General features: G+C 39.6%; 1 protein-coding gene across 2 annotated transcripts in view; it reads left to right on the top strand.

Moving 5' to 3' along the window:
* Window positions 1–13,580, top strand: part of megf6b (multiple EGF-like-domains 6b) — a 62,120-nt gene that overhangs the window by 44,491 nt on the left and 4,049 nt on the right. Inside the window, exons 12-30 of one of the 2 annotated variants that reach the window (XM_086041916.1) lie at window positions 891–1,013; window positions 1,099–1,269; window positions 1,915–2,046; window positions 2,203–2,331; window positions 2,402–2,530; window positions 3,399–3,533; window positions 3,612–3,746; window positions 4,773–4,898; window positions 4,985–5,116; window positions 5,806–5,934; window positions 6,016–6,147; window positions 7,213–7,341; window positions 7,419–7,547; window positions 8,853–8,981; window positions 10,006–10,134; window positions 11,312–11,440; window positions 11,531–11,659; window positions 12,667–12,795; window positions 12,873–13,004. In XM_086041916.1, coding sequence (XP_085898042.1) covers window positions 891–1,013; window positions 1,099–1,269; window positions 1,915–2,046; window positions 2,203–2,331; window positions 2,402–2,530; window positions 3,399–3,533; window positions 3,612–3,746; window positions 4,773–4,898; window positions 4,985–5,116; window positions 5,806–5,934; window positions 6,016–6,147; window positions 7,213–7,341; window positions 7,419–7,547; window positions 8,853–8,981; window positions 10,006–10,134; window positions 11,312–11,440; window positions 11,531–11,659; window positions 12,667–12,795; window positions 12,873–13,004 — 2,508 coding nt within the window. The remainder of the gene's footprint in view (window positions 1–890; window positions 1,014–1,098; window positions 1,270–1,914; window positions 2,047–2,202; window positions 2,332–2,401; window positions 2,531–3,398; window positions 3,534–3,611; window positions 3,747–4,772; window positions 4,899–4,984; window positions 5,117–5,805; window positions 5,935–6,015; window positions 6,148–7,212; window positions 7,342–7,418; window positions 7,548–8,852; window positions 8,982–10,005; window positions 10,135–11,311; window positions 11,441–11,530; window positions 11,660–12,666; window positions 12,796–12,872; window positions 13,005–13,580) is intronic. The other variant, XM_086041917.1, reaches the window with a different exon arrangement.

Here is a 13,580-nt window from a genome sequence, read left to right as displayed (position 1 = left end):
CAACTCAATTATTCTCTATTGCAGCTTGCAAATTGTAGTTTTCTAACAAAAGTTAATAGAACTACAAAAATAAGTTCACAGCCACACTATTTTTTGGTAAGCAAGCTCAATGTTTATTAGTTAGTATTGTCATTGTTTTAAAGGGAAAAAAGTCAACCCCCAAATTTTTCTTTACAATATTATGTTCTATGTAGCCCCACAAGTCTAAACACGACATTTCGATTAATATTACGTTTGCGCAATATGAGTTAAGCAGTAAAATCTACGCATTTTTGTCCACCGGCGGCCATTTTGTCACTTTCTCTCGACTGAAAATGACATCACAGTTGCTCGGGGCTCTGGTCGTTACCAGAGCCCCGAGCAACTGTGATGTCATTTTCAGTCGAGAGAAAGTGACAAAATGGCCGCCCCATGAGGTGGATAAAAATAGGTGGATTTGGCTACTTACCTCATATTCCACAAAGGCAATATTGCCGTGTTTAGACTAATGGAGGCACATAGAACATATTATTGTCAAGAGAATGTTTTGGGTTGACTTCCACTTTAACTATACAGTACAATGTAGGCAGGCAGGCAGGTAGATACAGTAGGTGGGTAGGATAGGAAGGTAGATTGGTTAGATAAGGAGGGTGGTAATTGGAGAGAAAGTAGGTGCACAAGTGTAGGTATGTTTAATGATTATTATTTTAAACGATACATCTTTTTTTTTTCTCCATCCATATGATTTTCTTCCCACGATGTATACACCCATTCATACAAAAGAAAGTAATCTTCCTCGTATGCCCAAAAATGTACCAATATTAATACACAAATTAAATCGAACAATCTGTTGTATGTGTTTGTGGTTTAAGAGCAACTTGACAGGTATAATGTTCTCTCTTGTTGTTTAGATATCAACGAGTGTCTGTCAGCTAACGGCGGTTGTGATCACACGTGTCAAAACAACGGCGGCTCCTACCAGTGCTTTTGCAGACGAGGATTCCGTCTGGATGAGGACCGCTTCTCCTGCATCCGTGAGTGCTTTCTATCAAAGTGTGGCCGAGTGCCAATATCCCCGGCGGCACGTCAGACACGACCCGAACTCTTCCTCCCTCGCAGTTCTGGACAACGCAGTCGAGGCCGTGTACAGCGGAGGCGTCGCCGAGCTGCCTCTGATTCGCCCCCAGCTCACCTTGCTGCACGACTACAGCCAACCTCTTGAGCGCTTCGACGACTACGAGGACGACGAGGGCGAGCTGAGGGCCGAGAGCAACCTGTCGGAGAAGTTTGGTGCGTATTTCCCGAGTTATTGAGCTTCGGCTAAGCCGCGACCGTGACTGTTATATCAAAACGCTCCCCTCTTCAGTTTCTTCTCGCGCCATCTTAAGTACTCTTGCGTGGCAATTTTAAAGGCATTGAGAGGAGCCGCTTCTCTTGGTGGCGGATCGAATCGGCTGTGTTCACACCCACAACGGTGCAAAATTTTAAATTGTGCTGAGCTGTGTGCGTCTGCAATAATATTAAAACAAAGTCTAGCCATCCCGTGAGCAGATTTACGCCTTGTCTCGCACCAGACTTGCGCTGGGCATGAAAATAGAGCCCCACTTGTAGAACAATCATTGACTTCAAACTTTGCACAGCATTGGTCTGTATAAAAAGTGGCAACCTTTGTAAAACGTTTAAGCCACGCACCCCTCTCCAACACTGATGTGACTCCACGAAATCTCAGCGGGGTTCAATTAGCGCACCTCTTTCTCATGTCGGTACAAACTGTAGCCGCCTCGCACACAGGAATGCTGAGGCTAACGCGCCCTGACAGTAACAGCAGCAGGAAGGCAAAGGCTCTATTTTGTGTTGCTGTTTAACATCTCCAGAGTGTCAGCGGAAGTTCAAATGTCGCGACTTTACCAAAGTCTGTTGATTGGTGACTTGCAGTGTGTTTGGACAACACTTTCGGGAATGACTGCAGTCTGACGTGTGATGACTGTTCCAACGGAGGAAAGTGTAACGCCTGGAAGAACGGCTGTGATTGTCCCGACGGGTGGACGGGAATGATCTGCAACCAGAGTGCGAACACACACACACACACACACACACACACACACACACACACACACACGCACGAATACTGTAAAGCTATGCATTTTCTTGTGATTGCAACAAAAATGGACCTTTGTTTGAAATGTTCCAGTGAGAACCTCTGTTGTGTTTTCACTGCCACAGCGTGTCCCGAAAACTATTTTGGTCAAAACTGCTCCTTCCCCTGTAAGTGTAAGAACGGCGCCAACTGTGATCCCATCACCGGGAGCTGTCGCTGCCCGCCGGGCGTCAGCGGGGAGTTGTGCCAGGACGGTGAGCTGTACCTTCATTAATTCGCCCCTCGGGAAAAACACAATTCAATGATTTTTGTTTCTGTGTGCAGGCTGTCCGAAGGGCTTCTACGGCAAACAGTGCCACAAAAAGTGTAACTGCGCCAATAACGGACGCTGTCATCGCACCTATGGAGCCTGCCTGTGTGACCCCGGACTTTATGGACGCTTCTGCCACCTCCGTAAGATCAACTTAACCTGACAGCACATGTATTTTAGAGAGGGGGTGCGCCATGTGTGTTACGATTTTGAAGGTTTCTACAACTGAGATATTGAAGTCTAAAGACTTGAGTTTCTTTGTTGTCACATTTAGGTGATGATGGGCAAGTTGACATTCGATTCATCGATGACGTCATAGATAGTTATTCAATGCGCTTATGTTTTGTTCTGAAATTTGTGCCGTCCTTGAATGGTAAATTTTATGCAAGAAAGCCCTTTGTACTGGGGAAAAAATATAGTATGTGGTTATTTAGTTGTTTCTTCACTTTTTTGTTGAGTTAGTGGATCTTTCATACCTGCACTGAAAAAATGCATAATCAAAAAAAAGATTAAGAAGGATGTATTTTGTCCATATTTAGAACAGCATTTTTCTCATACATCTAAGTACATGGTCCTATGTGAACTGATGAACAATTGTGGCCCCTTCCAGCATTTACCGGTAAGTTGCCCATCCCTGCTTTAGCCTGTTCATCTGCTATCCTCAGCAGATGCCATTTCTGAAAGACATGCATACAATTTGACTTTTATTATATGTTAGGTTAGATTTGCTCATTTTGCAAGTGACCGTGCTACTGATCAATTTTTTTTCTTGTAAAAAATGTCCACATGCTTGAGGCACCACAGCTAGTTTTGTGCGCAGACCCTTCACCCTCCTCACCTGTCGCTTTCAGTGTGGCACCCATGTTGTTAATGCCCAAACATGTGATTGCAGTTTAGTTAAGTTCAAGCTTCAATTGATATGAGCTCCGCCTCATTCAGGATCTTGAAGGGGGGCGTGCAACTTAAAGGCCTTATTATATTCTATGTCACAGTGTGATTTTGCTCTTCCAGCTTGTCCCAAGTGGACTTTCGGTGCCGGCTGCTCCGAGGAATGCCAATGCATCCAACACAACACTGTGGAGTGTCATCGTCGTTACGGCACGTGTGTGTGCAAACCCGGTTACCGAGGCGACACCTGCAAGGAAGGTGAGCATTTTGTTGAAAGAAAATATGTCATACACTACTTTCTTCCACATGTGAGCAGCTGTGTTTTCCCCACTACAGAATGCAGCCCGGGCACATACGGCAACAGCTGTGAGAAGAAGTGCGCGTGCCCGACCGGTGTGTCATGTGACCACGTGAGCGGGGAGTGCAAACGAAAGTGCCCGCCGGGTCGTCATGGTGACAGTTGCGAACAAGGTGGGTGGGACACGATTAACGTTCACTTGAATGTTGACAGAGGTGGTAAACTCACACTCTCTATTTAGTCAGTAGAAGAACATAAAAAAAATACCCTAGTAGAAGTTAATTACTTTGCTTAACTAAGTGTAAAAAAATAAATAAATTACAGACTCTGAAATGTACTTAAGTATAAAAGTAAAAATTGAAATGATATCTTTTCTGTCCATTATATTCAATACCCGTCTTCTTTGCAAACTTGCTTAGAGCTTGTACTGAGAGGAAAAACAATAGCTGGAAACAACTTTGATGTAAACGCAGTTCTGATAGTATCATCAGAATTGAACTAACAACAGGTTCTGTTTGAGCAAACCAAAACAACATAAAAAAATGAATTGATTAATGATAATTTAAAAACTGCACCACTCCTGTTTTTTTTTGTTTTTTTCAGATTGCACATAGTGTAGTAGTTAGTGGTTTTAGGCTCACACAAGACACTACTGCATTCGCCACAAATTCTTACAGCTGACATAAAATAAAATAATAACATAAAAAAAATAATAAAAATCTCTTGAATGGGGAAATAAACCTAAAGATATTTTTTTCAAGAATATGTTCCCAGCAGGCTCACTAGTTGAAACACGTCATTCTGATAACTATTGCATTTGTGGAATAAGAATTAATCCACCCCTTTTTAGCCATCTAAGGGGGCGGCCATTTTGTCACTTCTGTCGACTGAAAATGACATCACAATGCTCAGGGCTCAGGTAACGACCAATCACAGCTCAGCTTCAGAAAACAGATCAGCAGTGATTGGTCGTATACCTGAGCCCTGAGCAGTTGTGATGTCATTTTCAGTCGACAGAAGTGACAAAATGGCTATATTGACATTGTGAGAAGTAGAAAATGATTCAGTAAGAGTCAAAGTAAAATATCATTAGAGAAAAAAAAATCGACTTAAGCGCAGTAACAAAGTATTTTTTACTTAGTTACTTCACACCACTGAGTTTTGAGAGTAATCAAGCCGTCCCCCGTGCCGTCTGTCAGACTGCCCCGAAGGAAGCTTTGGATCCGGCTGCGTACATCCGTGTAACTGCAGCGGTGCCGCCTGTGACAAAGCAACGGGACAGTGCAGGTGTCCTGCCGGCACTTCTGGGGCGCGTTGTGACAAAGGTTAGCGGATCAAGTTGAACACTATGATGTCACCTTGTCTACAGCAATAATACATTTTTCATAATCCTTTTTCTTTTTTTCCACAGTGTGTCCGGAGGGATTTTGGGGTGTGGGCTGTTCAGAAATCTGTCCCGTTTGTGAGAATGGCGGCATGTGTGATAAACACAATGGCTCGTGTAACTGTGCCCCCGGCTTCATTGGAACACTCTGCCTCAGCTGTGAGTACCGTGGCTTTGCTAATGCTCTCATGAAAATACCAAAAAATAAATGCATATAAAAAATACAGAACATCGAAATACCCTCTGCATTCAAGAGGTTGCACCACAAAATTCCAAGGCTTGGGAATGCTTGATGATAAAAACATATACTTACATACACATTAGTGTGTATGCTAAAACACTGATTTATTTTATAGGCAATAAATTAAAACAATGATATTTTATAAAAAGCATTTTCAAAATAGTATTCTATTTCAGATCTTATCTTTTTCTATGCATTTTGCATTTATCAGTGAAAAAATATGTTCCACTATAACATGAGACTTAAAATCTATAAAACAAAAGAATATCATGAAAATCTCAATTGTTTTTATGTATTTCGTTTTTAAACATTTGTGTGTTTTATTATTTCTGTTTCAGTGTTGTTTTATTAACTTTAGAGAAGCAAACAAATTTACAAATTATTTGGTTAACTTTATATTCAAGTCAAGCATGCGTCCATTGTAATGCCTTTCACTATTGTTCTTATTGCTCTTTTTCCTACAAATATTTTACATAGGCTGAAAGGCTATTATTGTGGCTCAAGATGTTTTTCATTTAAATATCAAAAAACAAAATGTCACAGCAAGTTGACACCCACATCTAAAAAGCTGTCATGTGACGTGTGCATTGTGATGTTCTCTCCTCAGCATGCCCAAGCGGCCGTTTCGGTCGAGGTTGCCAGATGAAATGCGTGTGCGAGAACAACGCCCGTTGTGACGCGGTGAGCGGGCGATGCATCTGTGCTCCTGGCTGGACTGGCCACAACTGCAGGAAAGGTAGCACCCCCTCCAAAAAAATAAATTAAATACAACTCAAGAGGTTGTTGACAGTTTTTTTTTTTTTTTTTTTGGCGGCAGTGTGCGACACAGGGCACTGGGGGATGGACTGCGTGGAGAGCTGCGACTGTCAAAATGGAGACGGCAGCTGTGATGCGGTGACAGGCCAGTGCAACTGCGAGGCTGGTTACACCGGGACACAGTGCCATGAGAGTACGTGCTACCACGAACATTGTTGACTTGATGCCCATTTAACCCTGTTGCTAACCAAAACAGCAGAACCTACCCAGAGCCTCTCTGAGGAATTGCAGTGTGGAGTCTTACTATAGTTGACTACTATGTTAAATATGATCTGGATTCTGGTGATACAATTTACTTTGGAGTCAGCCAGTCCTCCCTCAAACGTCTCCAGTTGTTGTGCAGTATGTTGTTCTACTTTGCTGCACTTCGCATTTCATAAGGTCGCCGCACAATCTTGTGTGTGTCCGTATCGAGGTTATTAGAGTACACAAAAACGAGCAAAATAACTACAACTAAAATCAATAAAACATTTTAGTTGACGAAATAAAGTAAAAACGAAAATGCTTTTAAAAAGCAAAGTCTAACTGAAACTACGTATTACGTTTTTAAAAATAACTAATACAAACTATGATTCTAGAAAAAATATCCTTTGTTTTTGTCGTTGTCAGTTAATGTCATACATTAGCTTTTAATTTTAAATGTATGATTTCCTTATTGCTGTATGTCTATTCAGAAGAAGGAAGGTCAAACAGTTGTTTTTAAATTGTAGTTTATTTTATCACATAATACAGTGACGTTTTATTTATCTTGCACTTGACAAATACTTCATTTATTTAGAAAAACTAAATCTAATACTAAAATGACTAAAAACCAAACTAAAGCCAATTTATTTTTCTGAAAGATATAAACTCCACTAAAAACTAACTGAATATAAAATATGAAAGTCAAAACGCCACGAAAACTAGCTATAATGAAAAATAATAAACGATTATAACCCTGGTCCGAATATGTGGTTTGCATTTTGCCACAGGTCACAAAGAAGGTCCTTGAACAGTAATAAAGATGATATTAATTTATGTTGGTACAGACTCCCCACCGTCATGTGCCACCATGTTTTTACGTTGTATGTTTATGTTCCTCAGCCTTAGCTGAATCATTACTGACACCTGACATCAATTTTAACATACTCAGTACAAATGTCTTATTGTAACCATGCATAAACCGCGACAAATCTATACAAAATGTGTTATTTGTCAGAGTGTCCAGCGGGAAAGTTTGGTCTGGGTTGTCGTCGTCGATGTCAGTGTGACAATCAGGCGCTGTGCGACCACGTGAGCGGCGCTTGCACTTGCCAAGTGGGATGGACGGGAACATTCTGCGAAAAGCGTGAGAGACTCACTTGGCATTTTTACTCCTTGAAATGTGCAGAGCGTACATGTCAATCATTGTACAATATGTCTCAGCGTGTCCTCAGGGCTTCTTTGGACTGGACTGTCAGAAGAAGTGTGCATGTCATAATGGTGGCCGCTGCGACGCGGTCAGCGGGCTGTGTTCGTGTCCCAGTGGCTGGATTGGACCGTTCTGCAACCAAAGTGAGTGAAGCAACACAACGTGTACAACATCTAAAACCTGTGCAATGCACAACTTGTACACTCGCCTAAGAAAGGTATTCACAGCCCTTCACTTTTAAAATTCATTTACATTGGATTAAATGGGTTTTAATTTACAATTGATTCAGTGCTTGTTTTATCCTTATTATTATTATTTTAGTTGCCAGTCTTTTGAACCATTTTTTCACTTTGTCATTATTTGATTTTACAATATTGAAAAAAAATGTAATCTATTTTGGTATATGGGTGTCACATAACAAAATGTGGAAAAAGTGATGCGTGGTTAAGACGTTTTAATCCTTTTAAAATGATTGGAAAGTGCTTTATTTAATTTTTTTAATTAAAAAATGCATTTTCCCATTGTTTTTGCAGGGCATTCTGTGTAGTGTTTTAGAGAGAAAATAATTTAATCAATTTTGGTATGCAACTGTAACATAAGATCAAATGAAGACTGCTCAATATTTTGTCAACATCCCACATTTTTTTCCCCAAGTGTTTAAAAAAAAAATTGCAAAATTAAAAAAGTAATTGTTCCTAAATATTTCATGATGATATTGTATATTAATTATAAAATGTGAATTTAATCCACCTGGGAAAGTAGTTGTCATGACAAAATGTGAAAACTTTGAAGTTGGTGAAGATTTTCCAATTTGCAAGGGTTACATTTTGATTAAATTTTCAAGAACAACAAAAATGTTTTTACTTCATGGGGTATTTTATGTGGTATTTTGAAGGAAAATATAAATGTTATTAAATTGGGGATGGAGGTTGTCACATAAGGAAATAAATTGTGAAAGATGTGTCAAAATGTTTTATTTTTTAATAAATTTGCTAACATCTCACAAATGTTTGAATAAAATATACATTTAATCATTTCTGGGATGGAGCTGTGACAAAAAAGTGAAGGAAGATGAATACTTTTTGTAGTTTTAAAAATGTCTGAAAACATATTAAATTTATATTTGAAAACATTTTCAAAACCCCATTTCTCACTTTGTTACTATAATGTATTGTATGTAGATTTTGAGATATCTACGGTAATCAATTTTTGGGTGCGAGAACGTGATAGAAGGTGAAAACGTTTGGGTTTTTTTTCAATACATTTGTAGAAAAAAAATCTCACTTTTTCATTCTGGGGTATTTTATAAAAAAATTCGGTTCATGGCTGGAATTGAACATATCCAATATTTCCTTGTTCTATCATGTGTATCATTTACCAAAGTGCATTTGCCCCATATTAATAACCAAAGTTCATGAGGAGGTAACCATCTTCTTTCTCATTGGCAGCATGCCCCAGCGGTTTCTACGGCGACGGCTGTAACTTGACCTGCCGTTGCCGCAACGACGGCGTCTGCCACCCGTCCAGCGGGCTGTGCGCGTGCGCACCAGGCTGGAGCGGACCCGACTGCGCACAAGGTGAGCGCACGTACGCACTGTACATACAGTTACATTATGTACACAATCAAATACCGGTATTTTTCAGTGTACATGAATAATTAACAAATAAGAAAATACAGGAGCATACCCCTTTCTTTGATAAAGACACAGAAAGAACTGTGCATTATAGAATACATACGAAAGGGGAACTACAATGTTATAGTTTGAAGTGAAGCATTCTGTGACTTCAAAGTTTAGCATTCCAGCTTTGGAGACTGACATCACATATGCGTTGTGTCACATTTCGACCTCATAAAAAATAGTAAAGGCGGAAGGAAAGAGATTCTTATTTTCAAGCTGGAAATCCAGTCACTATTTTGAGTTTGGATCAGTTAAAGAAAATACTAAGGTACCTTGGACACCCTGTACTGGTGACGAAGTGTTATCTAGCTTTAAAGACACTACCAGTGCGTCAAATGAAAAAAAAAATATATATATATGGATCGGAGCACAATCAAGCTTAAAGGGAAAGACCCTGTGTGACTGTATGAGGTTCCCAAATGATAATCATTATATTTAAACACAATGTGCATTATAAATGTTAAGTTTTGCCATAACAATATTAACACTTATGTCAGGGCAAAACAGGCTGCCTTAATCAAATATTTATGTTTAGTGAAATCCTTAAAGACTCTTTACTTTATACTTAAAAGTCACGGTTAAAAATTCACTTCCAATGAATTATTAGCAAAACCTAATGTCAATCCTCTGTTAAGCTTGGTTGTCGACAACTGCTGAATGTAACCATAAAATAAAATAAAATAACTAATCATGGAATCAGTGAAGTGACTATGTTACTTTTAAAGTCACATAATCAGTAAAGTACTAAGTTACTTTTTCAAGGTAACTGCCAACACCGATCAGAGGGCGTTGACAACTTGCCTGCGTCTTAAGCTTTAGCTTTAACATTAGCTTTAGCTTTAATGTTAGTTAGAGCAAGCAGCCTAGTAGTATTTCCTTCCCACTACAATGGTTCAGTAACAGCTGGGAGTTTTCTTCCCAGAATGCCCGGCGGGGTTCTACGGCGCCGACTGTCGGTACCGCTGCTTATGTCAGAATGGAGCCACGTGCGATACAAGCAGCGGAAAGTGTTCCTGTTCCAGTGGCTGGACTGGAACCGCCTGTGAACTGGGTAAGAGGAAGTCTCCAAATAGATGTGAGATTTATTTCCATTTTATTTGGAGATGTTTGGCGGTCATCCAGTCGACTGGATGAACTTTAGACGTCGAACAAGTGTGGCTGCGCTCCGCAACAACCACCAGAACCTCCTCCAGCTCAGCTCATTACTCGACTCAGTGTGCGTTCTTGCGCGGTTAAAATTTACGAGCAGTTGTTCCTTATTACACTTTTTAATATGAGTTGCTACTTATTTAACTGGCACATGTGCAACAAGTTGGGAGGTGGGCCAAAAGAAATACAGTACTGCGAAAATTCCAAGGCAGACCAGTTTTTCCAATAGGAAATAATATAAAGCAAAATTAATCAGGGTCAAACTGTGGCGGTCATAAAATCTGCATCGACTGTACGGATGATGATTTAAGTTGAAGTGTTACACAAGTGTGAAAAATAAGGTAACCCCGATCAGACTTGGGTTCCATATCATTCAATATCTATAGTGTTCTTTTCAGAAAAGGCTCATTTCAATGACAGAAATATATTTAAAGCCAAGTAACACATTAAAATAATTACAAATAAAATAAAAAATATCACTGCTCACTGGTATTGATTTGTTGTACAGTATTATTAAAAAAGTAGAACATTTAAAAAAATCATTAATAAAATAAATCACAATAAAAGGATATATTTAAAAACTAAACAGTTAAAAAGATACTATGTAATAACAATGCATTTAAAACAAAAATAACAATAAATGAATTATAAAAAAAATAAAAGGGAAAATAATTTAGAACAAAAAAGAAATCAAGGTCAAAAGTTTTTCAAAAAGTGAATAAATAAATATAAATGAAAATAACAAATAAAGTGATATTTAAAACAATGACCTCAGGCAACTTTGTAGATTAGTCGTTAATAAATAAAATAATACATTAATATGACATAACACTTATCGGTTCCAAAAAGTTATTGTATATAACAATGCTCTGCAATAATTATCATTTTTTATATTTTCCTAAGCTAATATCCAGAGCTTGCGTGTGATCCGTGTGCCATGTCCACATGTTCAGTCCAAGTGAAAATTCCTATCTGAGAACATTTTGCAACTGTCAGCAGGAACCCGATGAACGCGCCGTGATTACTGCCGTCTGCATTTTGTCATCAGCGACTCGTGCGTTATGTGTTTTTCCACACAGAGTGCGCGGCGGGACGCTTCGGGGCCGACTGCCAGCGCGAGTGCGAGTGTGAGAACGGCGGCCGGTGTGACAGACGGACGGGACGCTGCAGCTGCGCCGGCGGCTGGACGGGAGAACGCTGCCACTATCGTGAGCGTCTGACCCACGTTTTTTTTTTTTTTTTTTTTTTCTTTGGCGTGTCTGTTGTGTGGCTTTTGTGACTTTCACTTGCACTTGCAGCATGTGAGCCGGGTACCTTTGGGCTCGGGTGCGAGGGGAGGTGTCAGTGTGCGCGCGGAGCGTCGTGCCATCACGTCACGGGTGACTGTCAGTGCCCGCCCGGCTGGAGAGGAAAACACTGTGACAAAGGTACTGCAAAGGAAAAAGTCTCACGCAGATGAATGGATGCCACATGACAGAAATGCATGTTACTGAGGAACATGTAGACTCACCGAATTACAATCTTACAACTCAATAATCAAATACAACTCAAGTGAAAAAAAAATCTTTTCGAAAGTGAAAGTAAAAATAAACTAAGACAAAGTGGCTGCACAAGTGTGCTACACTCTTGTACCTGAGGATGTCGCTGCATTCAAAATCTCATACAGTTAGGAAGCAGCGCACACCTGCCACCGTTTAAAGTACCTCTGATTAACCCCCCAAAGGTGTTCTAGTAGGGCTTTTCCTGACTATTTTTTGCTTTCTAGCAGAAGGCTAAAAGTTTTGTGCTAACACTGACTTTTATGTTGACTGTTTTTCAAAAAAATACAAATAAATATATTGGATAGTATGAAATAGATGTGTTTTAATTCATAATACAGTAATAAAAATGGAAAATATGACTCTATCTTTATAGTTTCAACTTTTTATTTGGAAAATAAATGTAATTGTAACAAAAAGAAATGAGTATTCAGTATTTTTTAATGTTGTTTTTACTTATGAAGTAAATGAAGTCAAGCATTTTCATGTTTTGACTATGAGACAAAATAGTTTAAAGCACATCTACTACTAGTACTACTTACTATACAACTATGACTACTAATAATAATTATAGAATAATAACAAAGAAAATTATATTTTAATATTATTAAATTGTTTTCTGGTTGTTTATTATGAATTTCTTTTTAAATTATTAAGTAAAATGAGAAAAAGTATGCATTTTAAGTTGTGGTTTTAATTGTAAAATAAATGCATTTAAAACTTAAAATACACAACAATGAGGAACCTCATGTATTCATTTTTATATTTTTGATTTAAATGTTTTCTATAAAGTAAGGACAAATATAAAGAAATGTATTTTAAAATGACAATAAAGGACAATCAAATCTTTAAATTAGTGTCTTTTTAGAAAAAGCAAATAATTTGCTTGTTTGCAGCCTGTCTGCCAGGTTCTTTCGGGCCGGGCTGCATGCGGCGATGCAACTGTTCTCCGGGCACTTCCTGCCACCACGTGTCAGGAGAGTGCGGCTGCCCGGCGGGACTCACCGGCAACGGCTGCGAGCAAAGTGAGTTTTGATCACTTTCGCCTGGAGGCTGCATTGCAGACATTCATGGCAACCTGTCGCTTTTACTCCGACGTCAGCCTGCCTCCCTGGAACCTTCGGTCCCAACTGCAACGAGGTTTGCCAGTGCTCCCAAACCAACCAACTGTGCCACCCTGTGTCTGGATTGTGCTACTGTGCCCCGGGCTTCCATGGGCCCAAATGTGATCAAAGTAAATCTCACAAAAAATCTATCACCACACACTGACATCAAAATTTAACACAGTGCTGAGTCAACTTTCGAGTGTCATCAAAATCAAAAACGATGGTGGCAGCAAACTTCATAACAAGCAACCGTTTGGCAAATAGGGAACAATTCTTCTAAAAAGAAGCTTCAAGCTGTTTATTGCCACTCCCATCTGAAGTTTACTGTCAAACTAAACATCAAACCAAAATAATTTTGTGCAGTCAACCAAACCGCATAACTTCTATGCAGGTCCACTAGTTGAAACAAGCCGTTTGTGGAACAAGAGTTAATCCACCCGTTTTTAGCCATCTCCGGGGGCGACCATTTTGTCACTTCTGTCGACTGAAAATGACATCACAGATGCTCAGGGCTCAGAAAACGACCAATCATGGCTCAGCTTCAGAAAACAGGCGAGCTGTGATTGGCCGTTACCTGAGCCCTTGCGCAACTGGGATGTCATTTTCAGTCGACAGAAGTGACAAAATGGCCACCCCCTGATATGGCTAAAAACGGGTGGATCTTGCTGCTTAACTCATATTCCACAAGCACAATATTAATCAGA

Source organism: Filicampus tigris, chromosome 9, assembly GCF_054856515.1.
Source record: "Filicampus tigris isolate MCC_2025a chromosome 9, RoL_Ftig_1.0, whole genome shotgun sequence".
NCBI classification, from domain to species: Eukaryota; Metazoa; Chordata; class Actinopteri; order Syngnathiformes; family Syngnathidae; genus Filicampus; species Filicampus tigris.
Note: the sequence above shows the minus strand (reverse complement) of the source record. Positions and strands in the feature narration are given on the sequence as shown.